The sequence below is a fragment of the Anomaloglossus baeobatrachus genome, chromosome 10, assembly GCF_048569485.1.
Source record: "Anomaloglossus baeobatrachus isolate aAnoBae1 chromosome 10, aAnoBae1.hap1, whole genome shotgun sequence".
Taxonomy (NCBI): Eukaryota; Metazoa; Chordata; class Amphibia; order Anura; family Aromobatidae; genus Anomaloglossus; species Anomaloglossus baeobatrachus.
The window spans coordinates 17,191,788-17,209,387 of record NC_134362.1 but is presented as its reverse complement, the minus strand read 5'-3'; the positions used below and the strand labels follow the sequence as shown (position 1 = coordinate 17,209,387).

At 49.2% G+C, this 17,600-nt stretch overlaps 1 protein-coding gene across 5 annotated transcripts in view; it reads left to right on the top strand.

Annotated features, from left to right (window-relative positions):
- LOC142255331 (uncharacterized) overlaps window positions 1–17,600 on the top strand; it is a 110,326-nt gene that overhangs the window by 35,466 nt on the left and 57,260 nt on the right. For 3 of the 5 annotated variants that reach the window (XM_075326882.1, XM_075326884.1, XM_075326880.1), the window contains exons 15-16: window positions 8,166–8,269; window positions 14,535–14,655. In XM_075326882.1, the coding sequence (XP_075182997.1) occupies window positions 8,166–8,269; window positions 14,535–14,655 (225 nt within the window). The remainder of the gene's footprint in view (window positions 1–8,165; window positions 8,270–14,534; window positions 14,656–17,600) is intronic. The other 2 variants (XM_075326883.1, XM_075326881.1) reach the window with 1 other exon arrangement.

The following is a 17,600-nucleotide window of genomic DNA, read 5'->3' as shown; positions in this document are numbered from 1 at the left end:
ATCTACAACGTGGCTGATGTGCACAGTCAGTGTCCACCATCTACAACGTGGCTGATGTGCACGGTCAGTGTCCACCATCTACAACGTGGCTGATGTGCACAGTCAGTGTCCACCATCTACAACGTGGCTGATGTGCACAGTCAGTGTCCATCATCTACAACATGGCTGATGTGCACAGTCAGTGTCCACCATCTACAACGTGGCTGATGTGCACGGTCAGTGTCCATCATCTACAACGTGGCTGATGTGCACGGTCAGTGTCCACCATCTACAACGTGGCTGATGTGCACAGTCAGTGTCCACCATCTACAACGTGGCTGATGTGCACGGTCAGTGTCCACCATCTACAACGTGGCTGATGTGCACAGTCAGTGTCCACCATCTACAACGTGGCTGATGTGCACGGTCAGTGTCCACCATCTACAACGTGGCTGATGTGCACAGTCAGTGTCCACCATCTACAACATGGCTGATGTGCACGGTCAGTGTCCACCATCTACAACGTGGCTGATGTGCACAGTCAGTGTCCACCATCTACAACGTGGCTGATGTGCACAGTCAGTGTCCATCATCTACAACGTGGCTGATGTGCACAGTCAGTGTCCACCATCTACAACGTGGCTGATGTGCACGGTCAGTGTCCACCATCTACAACGTGGCTGATGTGCACGGTCAGTGTCCACCATCTACAACGTGGCTGATGTGCACAGTCAGTGTCCACCATCTACAACGTGGCTGATGTGCACGGTCAGTGTCCACCATCTACAACGTGGCTGATGTGCACAGTCAGTGTCCACCATCTACAACGTGGCTGATGTGCACGGTCAGTGTCCACCATCTACAACGTGGCTGATGTGCACAGTCAGTGTCCACCATCTACAACATGGCTGATGTGCACGGTCAGTGTCCACCATCTACAACGTGGCTGATGTGCACAGTCAGTGTCCACCATCTACAACGTGGCTGATGTGCACAGTCAGTGTCCATCATCTACAACGTGGCTGATGTGCACAGTCAGTGTCCACCATCTACAACGTGGCTGATGTGCACGGTCAGTGTCCACCATCTACAACGTGGCTGATGTGCACAGTCAGTGTCCACCATCTACAACGTGGCTGATGTGCACAGTCAGTGTCCACCATCTACAACGTGGCTGATGTGCACGGTCAGTGTCCACCATCTACAACGTGGCTGATGTGCACAGTCAGTGTCCACCATTGAACACCAGTTTGCATTTTTCTAATCTAAAATGGTCTGCTGATGCGTAGAGGTAAATTATAGCCGGGGGGCGCTCTACCTCACTATATGCACTTTACTGATTGAGTCTAATATTGTCTGCCCCAAGCTCCCCCTAGTGGTGGCTGCAGGCAGCAAAAATGATATCTTTCCTATACTTATTACTGGGTTCCTCTGTGCGCTCCATGTGATTGGGGGCCTTCGGCTACATGCGGCCGATGTGCCCGGAGCTTTACTGGTGCATACACCAGACCTGGTCACAACACACAATGTGAACAGAGCCTTACACAGCTCCAGCTCTAATAAAGAAGGATTATATAACTAATGACCCCTATGGTGGTGAATGGCGGACACTCACAAGTGCTGGCACCCGGTCTCTCTGGCGTCGTTTGTTTCCATCTGTATTGGTTGCATTTGACCAACCAAACTGATGACGATGACTCGGTAGACCGAGCTGCCCACCAGGGCTCATAGCCCACCACAGCATATAGCCCCACCATGGTTTATAGCCCACCACAGCATATAGCCCCACCATGGTTTATAGCCCACCACAGCATATAGCCCCACCATGGTTTATAGCCCACCACAGCATATAGCCCCACCATGGTTTATAGCCCACCACAGCATATAGCCCCACCATGGCTTATAGCCCACCACAGCATATAGCCCCACCATGGCTTATAGCCCACCACAGCATATAGCCCCACCATGGTTTATAGCCCACCACGGCTTACAGCCCACCACAGCATATATCCTGCCACAGCTTATGTCCACATCCTGTGAGGGACCCCCTGTCCGTGTGTCGGGGAGGGGGTCACATTTTGCTTTCGCTCATACCGCTTCCGTGTGATCTGTCGCTGTGTGCCGGTGGCTTTTATCGTCTGGAATCACTTAGACGCACACATGATTATACCTCCTTGGTGGTCGGGACTTCACGTGGTCTAATCGGTGGAAAGGTCTCGCGGTAGCTTCCACTTCGGCGGTCGTTACTCTTTCCTTGGTGATTATCATCCTCCTTGCATGGAAAATAAACTCTGCACCGGTAATAGCAGGAGACACTCAGGAGCCCATTCTCCAAACTGCAGACACAGTGCGAGGATTACGGGGGCTTCCATTGATTTCACAGGTAATGTACAGGATTAGAAACATGGCCGCTGTCTTCGGTGCCACCACCGTCCACGTGATGTGTCTGGTATCACAGCCTAGAGCCACTGACGTGAGTGATACCATACACAACCCGTACACAGGGGTGGCTCTGGCTATAGAGGAAAGCAGCCATGTTTTTCCAGTGCTGTGCAGCCCATTTAATAATTGCTCCCCAAACGATATCATTACAGTAAAATGACACAATTAGACTGTACACACCCTCCCCTGGTCCAGTGCCTGATCGCCAATGTTGTTCCTATCTTTTGGATGCAATGGTGATATGATGCGAACAATTCAAAAAAATACTGCAGCCAATTAGTGAACTCCGAGGCTTGTGCCATCTACATCAGCAGCGCTGATGAGCTCAGTGATTGTCTGCAGTGTTGATGTGCAGATTCAACATGACATCACCACTGCAGCCAGTCAGTGAACTCAGAGGCTCATACCATCTACATCGGCAGTGCTGCTGGTCTCAGTGATTGGCTGCAGTGTTGATGTACAGAATCAACATTGCATCACCAGTGCAGCCAGTCAGTGAACTCAGAGGCTCGTGCCATCTACATTGGCAGTGCTGCTGGTCTCAGTGATTGGCTGCAGTGGTGATGTTCAGAATCGATTGGCTGCACTAGTGATGTCATGTCAGTGAAATCAGAGGGTCATTCCATCTACATCGGCAGCGCTGCTGAGCTCCGTGATTGGCTGCAGCGATGATGTTTGGAATCAATATGAAATCACTGCAGTCAATCAGTGAACTCTGATAGCGAGTCTTGCGCTATCTACATCGGCAGCGCTGCTGAGCTCAGTCATTGGCTGCAGCGGTGATGTGCAGAATCGACATGACATCAGCACTGCAGCGAGGTAGTGAACTCAGAGGCTCATGCCATCTACATCGGCAGTGCTGCTGAGCTCAGTGATTAGCTGCAGTGGTGATGTGTAGAATCAACATTGTACCACTGCAGCCAGTCAGTGATCTCAGAGGCTCATCCATCTACATCGGCAGAGCTGCTGAGCTCGGTGATTGGCTGCAGCGGTGATGTTCACCGCCACAGCCAAACAAAAACTAGGATCCAGTGTTAGACCTGGGGAGGGTGATTACTCTCTGGTTTTGTTATACCGCACACCACTTGGTCTGGTTTTTGGTAGAAATCGGACATGTTTTTCTAATATTATACCGCCTCTTTAATTTTTATCACCTAAATGGCACAAGCTCCTCGCCCCATACTGTATCTGACGAGGACCTTTCCTGTGAGGCTCCTGCCCTCGGAGCGAGCGATGGCGGTGTGTTGCTCCATTGTTGTTTGTGGACCGGGCATGACTCCATTGTGTTTTTTTCTTCCTCTCCCCCCATCGGATGAGCTGCGGCGCTCGGCGCCCCCTTCCTTCACTCCTCCACCTCATTCTGCGATTCGATCAGCCACTAAGAACTCAGTTTCCCATCAGTTTTGTGCATGCAGGTTCCTCCGCGCCGGCCGGGGCCGTACCGCTGCCTCGTTCCTCCCAGAGCCTTATCTAGCGGGGGAAACAGTCAGCGGTACGCCATGGCTGCGTTTAGTTTACAGTACGGTTTCCATTTCTTTTATAACATCATAACCCGCTCTCTGCTGTTTTATGATTTATTTTGCACTAATTCTTCTGATTTAACCAGCTCCGTCTCTTCTGTGCTTCCGCTCAATCTGCAGAAACAATGGAGCCTTTTCACGGACTGGGCAAATATTGGCGATTGTCCCCGATGACCTCACAAGGAACTGATGATGTCACTGTATTTTACAGGGAATCTGTCCACAGATAAAGCCTTTTAAATTTGGGCTAGTGGGTGGTAGTGGGCTGGTGTGGAAGCGTCCTGTAACCCACGGGGCTGAAGCAAACCTGATGGCGCAGCTCCTTGTGCCTATATGGCGGTGTTAACCACGCTGCAGCAAAACCGTGAATAAGGCTACGGGACGACTTGTGTCTTTGCAATATAAGATCGCGATATTTCACTGCTCATATCATTAGTGTGATGTAGACGTGTGACCGATTACGAGAACACAGGTCACGTGTCCCCTCTCTTTCACATTTATAGAGCAGCTGCTGCGCATGCGCTCTGTCACTCCATATCCAGTCCATGGCACTGATGGAGAGAGTCGTCTGCAGCGCTTGGCGTCCTTCATCAGTCCCATAAATAATTGGGCAGCTGTGCATGCGCTCTGTCGTTCTATGGGACTGATGGACATAGTCGTGCGCAGTGCTTGGCATCCTTCATCAGTCCCATAGATAACAGTGCAGCTGTGCGCATGCGCTCTGACGCTCCATGGGATTGATGGAGACAGTCGTGTGCAGTGCTTGACGTCCTTCATCAATCTCATAGATAATAGAGCAGCTGTGTGCATGCGCTCTGTCGCTTCATAGGACTGATGGAAATAGTCATGTTCAGCGCTTGGCATCCTTCATCAGTCCCATAGATAATAGGGCAGCTGCGCGCATGCGCTCTGTCGCTCCATGGCACTGATGGAGATAGTCGTGTGCAGCACTTGGCGTCCTTCATCAGTCCCATAGATAATAGGGTAGCTGTGCGCATGCGCTCTGTTGCTCCATGGCACTGATGGAGATAGTCGTGTGCAGCACTTGGCGTCCTTCATCAGTCCCATAGATAATAGGGTAGCTGTGCGCATGCGCTCTGATGCTCCATGGGACTGACACAGACAGCCATGTGCAGTGCTTGGCGTCCTTCATCAGTCCCATAGATAACATCGCCCCTTTGCGCATGCGCAATCATTGCTCCGGGTGACATGGCACCTCCATTCTGGGAATAATTCTGGGGAAACCAATTCAACTCCATATTATGTGTTATTATGAGAGGTCTACGGCTCATTCATTTATTTGGATGGGCGGCTTGTCCTGCAGTTTTCGGGACCCCCATTCAGGTGGACATTGCATGCGCATGCTCAGCCACCTCTATGGTCTATTATCAGGGCTCAATTCATTTATTGCAGAATTTTGGTCTCGTTGTTTTCTCCCCGATTTAAAGGGCATGTCTGGTATCAGACCCCTGTAACTCGCACCTCCGTGACATCATCCGTTCTTTTTAAATTAACACATTGGGGTTTTTTGTGTAAAATCTACAGACTCGTTATCTGTGCACAGGACACCGCACAATTCATGTCACCACAAGCAGATCATTGCTTTTGTAATGTAATAATAAGTAATTGACGCTCTCAGCCACTAGTGGGCGCTGTAGACCCCGTATATTGTGCGACGGCCTCCAGTCCTGATGAATCGGCCTCCGGGGAAGGAACTGACTGAGGCTTTATACACAAATCGGGCTGCACAATAATGAATCTTCATTCTTTTTGTTTTCTTTTTGAAGCAAAAGTGAAATTTCTGAGTTCAGATTTAAGAAACAGATCACAACCGAGTCGTCTTGAGGTCTCCAATATTACAGAAGATTACCTCCTGTATTATACTTCAGAGCTGCACTCACTATTCTGCTGGTGCAGTCACTGTGTACTTACATTAGATTACTGATCCTGTATTATACTCCAGAGCTGCACTCACTATTCTCCTGGTGCAGTCACTGTGTACATACATTACATTACTGATCCTGAATTACCTCCTGTATTATACTCCAGAGCTGCACTCACTATTCTGCTGGTGCAGTCACTGGGTACATACATTACATTACTGATCCTGAGTTACCTCCTGTATTATACTCCAGAGCTGCACTCGCTATTCTGCTGGTGCAGTCACTATGTACATACATTACATTACTGATCCTATATTATACTTCAGAGCTGCACTCACTATTCTGCTGGTGCAGTCACTGTGTACATACATTACATTACTGATCCTGTATTATACTCCGGAGCTGCACTTGCTATTCTGCTGGTGCAGTCACTGTGTACATACATTACATTACTGATCCTATATTATACTTCAGAGCTGCACTCACTATTCTGCTGGTGCAGTCACTGTGTACATACATTACATTACTGATCCTGTATTATACTCCGGAGCTGCACTCGCTATTTTGCTGGTGCAGTCACTGTGTACATACATTACATTACTGATCCTATATTATACTCCAGAGCTGCACTCACTATTCTGCTGGTGCAGTCACTGTGTACATACATTACATTACTGATCCTGTATTATACTCCGGAGCTGCACTCGCTATTTTGCTGGTGCAGTCACTGTGTACATACATTACATTACTGATCCTATATTATACTTCAGAGCTGCACTCGCTATTCTGCTGGTGCAGTCACTGTGTACATACATTACATTACTGATCCTGTATTATACTCCGGAGCTGCACTCGCTATTTTGCTGGTGCAGTCACTGTGTACATACATTACATTACTGATCCTATATTATATTCCAGAGCTGCACTCACTATTTTGCTGGTGCAGTCACTGTGTACATACATTACATTACTGATCCTATATTATACTTCAGAGCTGCACTCGCTATTCTGCTGGTGCAGTCACTGTGTACATACATTACATTACTGATCCTGTATTATACTCCGGAGCTGCACTCGCTATTCTGCTGGTGCAGTCACTGTGTACATACATTACATTACTGATCCTGTATTATACTCCGGAGCTGCACTCGCTATTTTGCTGGTGCAGTCACTGTGTACATACATTACATTACTGATCCTATATTATACTCCAGAGCTGCACTCACTATTTTGCTGGTGCAGTCACTGTGTACATACATTACATTACTGATCCTATATTATACTTCAGAGCTGCACTCGCTATTTTGCTGGTGCAGTCACTGTGTACATACATTACATTACTGATCCTATATTATACTTCAGAGCTGCACTCGCTATTCTGCTGGTGCAGTCACTGTGTACATACATTACTGATCCTGTATTATACTTCAGAGCTGCACTCGCTATTCTGCTGGTACAGTCACTGTGTACATACATTACTGATCCTGTATTATACTTCAGAGCTGCACTCACTTTTCTGCTGGTGCAGTCATTGTGTACATACATTACATTACTGATCCTGAGTTACCTCCTGTATTATACTCCAGAGCTGCACTCACTATTCTGCTGGTGCAGTCGCTGTGTACATACATTACATTACTGATCCTGTATTATACTCCGGAGCTGCACTCGCTATTCTGCTGGTGCAGTCGCTGTGTACATACATTACAGTTCTGATCCTGTATTATACTCCGGAGCTGCACTCGCCATTCTGCTGGCGCAGTCGCTGTGTACATACAGATATCTGAGCTCCGCTGGTGTCACTTCTGCTTCAGATATAACGCTTCTTTCCTCTTTGCATGGTAATTATTAATCACTGAACATTGCTTCATATAACAAAACCGATGGGAATGTCCTGGTTTCGAGTGCAGGATCCTCGCGCTCTTTCGCCCCCGATCTGTGGCGTTACGTGACCCGTTTATAGATCGGTCACAAAAGAATGAATTTGTCCCTGTGATTCCGGCTCTGAGGCTTGGTTGCTTTGTTGCGTCTGTGACTTCTGTGTTCCGCACTAAACCCCGATGCTTCCGTGTTGTAATCATCCGCATTGATCTGTTCTTTGTCGTCCCTTTAAATTGACCGAGGCCTTTAACTTGCACGTTGTAACACTCCATAACGCAGACCCCAATGTGTCCCTCTCTGGTCGCACTGACTCTTCAGGGGTCCTGGTTTGTTTTTCCTGTAGATTCGGGGGGGGTTGAGGGGCTTATAATCTGATTGTGTAGCTATTGATGTAAACTGATATCCTGTGGCACAAAACTGATTGAGGATGACTGGTTCTTTCCTGGCTGCTCCGATCCAGCCATGGACTCAGGGCAGGTGGACCTGGAGGAAGAGCTGAGCGCAGCTCCGGGGAAGCTGAGGACGGCGCGGAGGAAAGGCAGCCGGGGATCCGCCAAAGCACAGGTGAGTGCCGCGCACTGCACAGGCGGGGGAGGGGGGTATAGAGGATATGGCGACTGGAGACACAAGATCATACAAGGTTATTGCAAAATCTCACAAATGTATCCGTAAGACCCCGGGGTCCGTGTCCGTTATTACCCCATTGTTCCATGTGATCTCCTCCTCTAGTCTCCTCTGTAAGGTCCGGCCATAGCTGGAGATGTCCGTGAGATCGTGGGGGTGGGAGTGGTACTCGCGGTGCTGGGCAGGATGCCGGCCTCCACAGCGGGTCATCTACATAATAGACAAACGCCTTTAAAACCATTTTTTTACTTTATTACTTACCGTATTTTTCGTTTTATACAGTGCTGGCCAAAAGTATTGGCACCCCTGCAATTCTGTCAGAGAATACTCAGTTTCTTCCTGAAAATGATTGCAATCACAAATTCTTTGGTATTATCTTCATTTATTTTGTCTTCAATGAAAAAAAAAAATTGTCATTAAGCCAAATTGGATTAATTCCACACCAAACATAAAAAGGGGGTGGACAAAAGTATTGGCACTGTTTGAAAAATCCTGTGATGCTTCTGTAATTTGTGTAATAACAGCGCCTGTAACTTACCTGTGGCACCTAACAGGTGCTGGCAATAATAAATCACACTTGCAGCCGGTGACATGGAGTAAAGTTGACTCAGCCTCTGTCCTGTGTCCTTGTGTGCACCACATTGAGCATGGAGAAAAGAGAGAAGACCAAAGAACTGTCTGAGGACTTGAGACTCCAAATTGTGAGGAAGCATGAGCAATCTCAAGGCTACAAGTCCATCTCCAAAGACCTGAAAGTTCCTGTGTCTACGGTGCGCAGTGTCATCAAGAAGTGTAAAGCGCATGGCACTGTGGTAACCTCCCTAGATGTGGAAGGAAAAGAAAAACTGACGAGAGATTTCAACGCAAGATTGTGCGGATGGTGGATAAAGAACCTCGACTAACATCCAAACAAGCTCAAGCTGCCCTGCAGTCCGAGGGTACAACAGTGACAACCCGTACTATCCGCCGGTGTCTGAATGAAAAGGGACTGTATGGTAGGATACCCAGGAAGACCCCACTTCTTACCCCGAGACATAAAAAAGCCAGGCTGGAGTTGTAAGAACTTACCGAGAAAGCCTAAAACGTTTTGGAAGAATGTTCTCTGGTCAGATGAGACAAAAGTAGAGCTTTTTGGGAAAAGCCATCAACATAGAGTTTACAGGAAAAAAAAAAGAGGCATTCAAAGAAAAGAACACGGTCCCTACTGTCAAACATGGTGGAGGTTCCCTGATGTTTGGGGTTGCTTTGCTGCCTCTGGCACTGGACTGCTTGACCGTGTGCATGGCATTATGAAGTCTGAAGACTACCAACAAATTTTGCAGCATAATGTAGGGCCCAGTGTGAGAAAGCTGGGTCTCCCTCAGAGGTCATGGGTCTTCCAGCAGGACAATGACCCAAAACACACTTCAAAAAGCACTAGAAAATGGTTTGCGAGAAAGCACTGGAGACTACTAAAGTGGCCAGCAATGAGTCCAGACCTGAACCCCATAGAAGACCTGTGGAGAGATCTCAGAATGGCAGAGAAGGCCCCCTTCACATCTCAGGGACCTGGAGCAGATTGCCAAAGAAGAATGGTCTAAAATTCCAGCAGAACATTGTAAGAAGCTCATTGATGGAACTGGAAGCGGTTGTTCAGTTATTTTGGCTAAAGGTTGTGCAACCAAGTATTAGGCTAAGGGTGCCAATACTTTTGTCTGGGCCATTTTTGGAGTTTTGTGTGAAATGATCAATGATTTGATTTTTGTTTCATTCTCTTTTGTGTTTTTTCATTGCAAGCAAAATAAATGAAGATAATACCAAAGAATTTGTGATTGCAATTATATTCAAGAAGAAACTGAGTATTATCTGACAGAATTGCAGGGGTGCCAATACTTTTGGCCAGCACTGTAAGTCGCACCCCAAATTTAGAGGAAAAAAAGAGAAAAAAAAAATATGGGGTCTGTCTTATAATCCAGTGGTGTCTTATCAGAGGGGGGCGGCAGCGGTGGTGGAGCGGGGTTACATGAGGCAGGGGCGGTGCTGAAGTAGAGCAATGCTGTCGTCAGTGCAGCGGGTGTCCCAGATGCGGCGCCTGCACAGATAAGATCTTAAGCCGAGAGCTCCATCTGACCCCAGCACTCCACAGCAGGGCCCACAACGCACCGCAGCAGAGCCCACAGCTCACCGCAGCAGAGCCCACAGCTCACCGCAGCAGAGCCCACAGCTCACCGCAGCAGAGCCCACAGCTCACCGCAGCAGAGCCCACAGCTCACCGCAGCAGAGCCCACAGCTCACCGCAGCAGAGCCCACAGCTCACCGCAGCAGAGCCCACTGCTCACCGCAGCAGAGCCCACTGCTCACCGCAGCAGAGCCCACTGCTCACCGCAGCAGAGCCCACTGCTCACCGCAGCAGAGCCCACTGCTCACCGCAGCAGAGCCCACTGCGCACCGCAGCAGAGCCCACTGCGCACCGCAGCAGAGCCCACTGCGCACCGCAGCAGAGCCCACTGCGCACCGCAGCAGAGCCCACTGCGCACCGCAGCAGAGCCCACTGCGCACCGCAGCAGAGCCCACAGCGCACCGCAGCAGAGCCCACAGCGCACCGCAGCAGAGCCCACAGCACACCTCAGCGCTCCGCAGCAGAACCCACAACGCAACAGATCCCATAGTGCACCGCAGCAGAGCCCACAGCACACCGCCCTCAGTACAGCCCAGCGCACAGCAGAGCGTGAAACATCGCCCCTGATTTCTGTGACCCCTCTCCACCATGCCCCGGTAAGTGATATACGGCTTATAAGACGCACCCCTCACTTTTTCCTCCGAAATGTGCGTCTTATAATCAGAAAAATATGGCAGTTATATTTAAGGTGTGGACTGTATTTGCAGGGAGGGGTTTGAGCTATAAAATAAATAAATCTTAAGGCTACATGCGCACGCTGCTTCTTTTCTGTGTTCACAAACTGCAGCCAAAACTGCACCTTGTCAGAGAGAGCCTAGAAATTTCACAAAAAATGTAGGTGCGTTTTTGGTGCTTTTTTGGTGCTTTTTTGGCTGCAGTTTTGTCAACAATTGTTTCATGTATTTTTCAGTTCAAACAAACCCATAAAGCTTATTGAATTGAAAAAAAAAAAATAGAAATAAATAAATAATTAAAAAAAACTGGCGTGCGGTCCCCCCCAATTTTAATGCCAGCCAGATAAAGCCATACGGCTGAAGGCTGGTATTCTCAGGATGGGGAGCTCCACGTTATGGGGAGCCCCCCAGCCTAAAACTATCAGTCAGCAGCCGCCCAGAATGGCCGCATACATTAGATGCGACAGTTCTGGGGCTGTACCCGGCTCCTCCCGATTTGCCCTGGTGCGTTGGCAAATCGGGGTAATAAGGAGTTAATGGCAGCAGCCCATAGCTGCCAATAAGTCATAGATTAATCATGTCAGGCGTCTCCCCGAGATACCTTCCATGATTAATCTGTAAATTACAGTCAATAAACACACACACCCGAAAAAATCCTTTATTAGAAATAAAAAACACAAACACATTCCCTCATTACCAATTTATTAACCCCGACAAAGCCCTCCATGTCCGGCGTAATCCACGGACCTCCAGCGTCGCTTCCAGCCCTGCTGCATGGAGGTGACCGGAGAAGCAGCAGACACCGCCGCTCCTGTCAGCTCCACGCAGCTAATGAAGACAGCCGCGCGATCAGCTGAGCTGTCACTGAGGTTACCCGCGGCCACCGCTGAATCCAGCGGTGGCCGCGAGTAACTTCAGTGACAGCTCAGTTGATCGCGCTACTGCGTGGAGCTGACAGGAGCGTGGAGGACGGGACTTTCAGCGGTGGCGGTGGCAGTGAGAGGGGTCCATCATCTTCCCTGTGCGTGCACGCTGGGGACAGCGGTACTTCGGGGAACACGTGGAGGACGGGACTTTCAGCAGCGGCTGCAGCGAGAGGGAAAAATCAATGTTTTCAGCTGCCAATGTCCATCCCCCTCTCGCTGCCACCGCTGCTGATAGTCCCATCCTCCACATCATCTCCCCTGTGCGTGCATGCTGGGGACAGCAGTACTTCGGGGAACACGTGGAGGACGGGACTATCGGCGGCGGCAGCGAGAGGGGGATGGACATTGGCAGCTGAAAACATTAATTTTTCTCTCTCGCTGCCACCGCTGCTGATAGTCCCCGTCCTTCACATCATCTCCCCTGGGGACAGCGGTACTTCAGGGAACACATGGAGGACGGAACAGGAACACGTGGAGGACGGGACGGGACGGGACCACTTGCCTGACCTCACTTCCTGACAAATCACCTGCGTTTTTGGTACCAAAAACGCAGGTAAAAGGCAGGTAAAATGCACCACTTGTGATTAGCATGCATATTTCCTGCGTTTTTGATGCCCTCATTGATTTCAATGGGTGACAAATGTTGACAAAAACGCAGGAAGAATGAACATGCTGCATTTTTTTTGTCACAAACTTTTGACAAAAAAAACGCTGACAAACTGCAATGTGCGCACGACAAATCTGACTTCTCATAGACTTTTCTGGGAAGTCAAATGTCAGAAAGTTCTGCTGACAAAACTGCAGCCAAAAAAGCAGCAAAAAAGCAGCAAAAAAAGCAGCATGCGCATGTAGCCTAATTTTTATATAGCGCTAACATATTCTGCAGCGCTTTACTTATCAGACAGGCCCCTCAATATACAGCTTGTTTTGCACCCTAGGAATGAGCTGCTGACCGCCATGGGGAGCGATGCCGGGGTCTGGCTCTGGTCACGTGCTTGGTGCCTAATCTGCTTTGTGGTATAGGTGTCCATCCACCATAGCTAGGGATTAGCGATCTCTGCTGAATCTCCCATACATCTGCATGCTCGGTTTGGCTGAGCGTGCTTGTGTATTCATTGTGCAGAAGGGAGTAAGACGCTGCCAGACACCAGGGGCAGCAGCTCATTGTCCAAGGAAACCAAAGGATTAGAGGCTGCAGTTGAGCACGGCCGATCATCCTCTCCCCTGATATATTCTGTTGGGAGAAGAATCAGGAGGCGTCAATAAGACAAGACGCTAAAATTTGGGAGGTCCATGATGTAGTTGGGATCGGCATGATCCTCAGGAAAGCGTTTGCAAGGTGCGGATCCGGTCATCCCGATATCGAAGCTGATGATGGTGGTGAGAGCTTCCTCGCTCCGGTCATCCCGATATCGAAGCTGATGATGGTGGTGAGACCTTCCTCGCTCCGGTCATCCCGATATCGAAGCTGATGATGGTGGTGAGACCTGCCTCGCTCCGGTCATCCCGATATCGAAGCTGATGATGGTGGTGAGACCTTCCTCGCTCCGGTCATCCCGATATCGAAGCTGATGATGGTGGTGAGACCTTCCTCGCTCCGGTCATCCCGATATGGAAGCTGATGATGGTGGTGAGACCTTCCTCGCTCCGGTCATCCCGATATCGAAGCTGATGATGGTGGTGAGACCTTCCTCGCTCCGGTCATCCCGATATCGAAGCTGATGATGGTGGTGAGAGCTTCCTCGCTCCGGTCATCCCGATATCGAAGCTGATGATGGTGGTGAGACCTTCCTCGCTCCGGTCATCCCGATATCGAAGCTGATGATGGTGGTGAGAGCTTCCTCGCTCCAGTCATCCCGATATGGAAGCTGATGATGGTGGTGAGACCTTCCTCGCTCCGGTCATCCCGATATCGAAGCTGATGATGGTGGTGAGAGCTTCCTCGCTCCGGTCATCCCGATATGGAAGCTGATGATGGTGGTGAGACCTTCCTCGCTCCGGTCATCCCGATATGGAAGCTGATGATGGTGGTGAGACCTTCCTCGCTCCGGTCATCCCGATATCGAAGCTGATGATGGTGGTGAGAGCTTCCTCGCTCCAGTCATCCCGATATGGAAGCTGATGATGGTGGTGAGACCTTCCTCGCTCCGGTCATCCCGATATCGAAGCTGATGATGGTGGTGAGAGCTTCCTCGCTCCAGTCATCCCGATATGGAAGCTGATGATGGTGGTGAGACCTTCCTCGCTCCGGTCATCCCGATATCGAAGCTGATGATGGTGGTGAGACCTTCCTCGCTCCGGCAAAGTTCCATTTCTTTACATTTCCGTAACCCCAAAGTCTCTGAGTCCCCAAAGTCTCCCCAAAGTTTCTTGACGGATGTGCCGGAGAGCGTCGTCCATCGCCTCGCACCACAGTCGCTTCATCTACACCTTTATGTTTCCATCAGGATGAATTTAGCTTCAGCGACAAAAGTTTCGAAGAACAAAACCTCGCGACGGAGAACAGCGAAATAATCGAGGGCGAGAACATGGGAGGTTGGTGGCCTGAATACGGTTCTTCAGACTCAGGTGTGACCCCACTAGACAGTTTATTGCCCCCGTGTCTGAGCCCCCTGCCGGACACGGGGCGAGCATGCACTGCATCACCTTTTTATCCCCATTTTTTTGTGGCACCATTATTTTATTTTTTGGGCAGCTTTCAGCTCCGTTGTTGGTTCCTAACACGTAAATAGTGTTATTTTTTTTATGTTGTTGTTTTAATAATTTGCTTTTTTGTTTTTGAGGCATGTGCAAGCTGGATGAACTGCCTAGTACGGCTCTTGGGTTTTGTGCACCGTTTTGGTATTATGTCTTTTATTTGTGAAAGCTTTTATGTGTTTTATTTCCTAAATTTTCTTTTAAAGGGGGTTTTCCAGGATGAAAATATTGATGGTCCATTGTGAGGACGGGTCATCACTGTCAGATCCGTGAGTGTTTAAATGGATGATTTGGGTGAGCGCTGCGCCACATCCGCACGTCTGATATTTGCCGGTATGCGTTGCGGCAGATATTGTGCATCTGTATATGTTCCTGAATACAAGGGGTGCACAATACCTGAGCATGCGACCCAGCGGGAACCAGTAGATGGGACCTTTTAGGCTCCTCTTACCTCCCGATGCGCAAACGAGCGGAGCCGTAACACCCATTTAATCTCTGCACGCCATCTAAGGCCTCTTTCACACATCCGTGCACAACACACACGTTTTCCATGGTCCGTGGTGTGGGTGCATATGTGTGTTTTCAGTGTGTGCTGTCAGTGTGCCAGCCATGTGACATCCAGATAGCACATGGACATCATGAACTTCTATACTCACCTGTCTCTGCTGTCTCCGGCGCTGCTGTTACTTCCGGGTCCGTAGTGCAGTGAATATGCATGAGCATAATGAGCGGGCCCGGAAGCAAGTGACAGCAGCGCCGAAGACAGGGGAGTATAGAAAATCATTTTATTTCAAAGACATGTGTTTTCTCCGGTACATGTCACATGGATCACATCAGTGAACCGTCCAAGTGACATCCGTGCTGCCGGAGGAAAACAGACATACCGCCATGTGGAGCACACGGACACACGTTTGCTCCTCACAGACACACATCCTTGTGAAAACACGGAGATGTGTGCAGATCCATTGATTTTAATGGGTCTACGTGTGTCTGTATCTCCGGTATGTATGAAAACAGACGTCACACATACCGGAAACATGGACATGTGAAGGAGGCCTAATCCGTGTGGCGGAGGAGCCATTGAAGTGGATGGAACAATGTTGCAATTCCATGCACCCTATCATTCCGGCATTAATAAGGTGCTGAGCGTCGGACCACCAGACATGTCCTAGACATCAGTATCCCAAACCTGGAAAACCCCTTTAAGGGCTTATCTCCTCTATGTGCACTATTAGGACATCATGGAGGTACTCTTAGTGGCGCAGTGTGGCGTCCCAGCTGCTCATGCACTGACGGTCACGTAGCGCTCACTGAATGACCATCTGGAACTCGCTTTGCTCAGTATTTTTCCTTTCCTTTGAGATTTGCACAGCGGGAATATTGTATGATGGATTGCACCCGTCTGCCCTCGCTGACGTCACGTGCCTCTGCCATCTCCGCTGCTGCAGAAGTCGTCATCGCTGCCTCTATCAGTGGCACAATGTTTGTCCTTTATGCTCCGTCCCACTCGGGAGACACTCGAGTGACAACCATTATTATTCGCCTTTCAGGACTTTCGGAAAGTCACGTCCTCTCTCGAGCCATTAGGCGGACGTAATGGTTGTTCCAAAAATAGAAAATATGAAGCAAAATGTGGGTCTAATCGAAGATCCATGCGCTCTTCAGCATTGCAGACTGGGGCAGGAGCCATTAAACATAGCATTGTCATCCGCAAACTGTCAGCCAATGCACCCCGCGCGCCCACTGAGCAAACAAGACGTCGTCCTTCTATGGGGGCACTCAAGAGACAACAAAGGCTCAAATAGAATTTAGAATTTTTTATTTTTTGATTTGTTGCAAAAAAGGGGCGCACCTCAACCCATGCAAAACGAAGTTTCGGCTTCTAGGAAGCCTTCATCAGGGCTTTGCGTATAAAGCATTGAGGGTTTGGGAGGAAACAATCTGCAATATTGGACGATTCTCAGGGCGTCTGCGGTACGGGGTACAGGGCTCAAGGATGCAGAGACAAGTCCAGTGGCGTAACTAGAGTTTGATGGGCCCCGGTGCAAAGTTCAGACCTGGGCCCCCCCTCCACATACACCGACACTTAGGGTACGGGATAATAACACTGACATTCGGGGTACAGGATAATGATGCTGACACTTGGCTCTTACTCACAGCACCCAGCTTTCCCATAATCTGAAATCCCTCTATCAGCACCCAGCTTTCCTATGTTCTGATATCCATCTTGTCCTCGGCACCCAGCTTCCCCATGCTCTGCTATACATCTTTCCCTCAGCACCCAGCTTTCCCATATCAGAGCATGGGAAAGCTGGGTGCTGAGACATGATGTATAGCAGAGCATGGGAAAGCTGGGTGCTGAGACATGATGTATAGCAGAGCATGGGAAAGCTGGGTGCTGAGAAATGATGTATATCAGAGCATGGGAAAGCTGGGTGCTGAGAAATGATGTATAGCAGAGCATGGGAAAGCTGGGTGCTGAGAAATGATGTATATCAGAGCATGGGAAAGCTGGGTGCTGAGGGAAAAGAGCCTTTTTCCCTCAGCACAAAACGTTCCCATCCCCTGCTTGTATCTTTGTCCCCCCTTGTATATAGTTCTCCAAATACAATAATGGCACCCACATAGCTTTCCATATAGTACAAAGGGTCCCACATAACCCTTCATATATTAGAATACACTTCCATAGGCCTCGATGTATTATAATGCATTTCCCATAGTTCTCCATGTATTATAACCCATAGTACTCAATATATAATACTGCACCCCATAGTCCTCCATATATTATAATGCAGCCCTATAGTCCTCCATATATT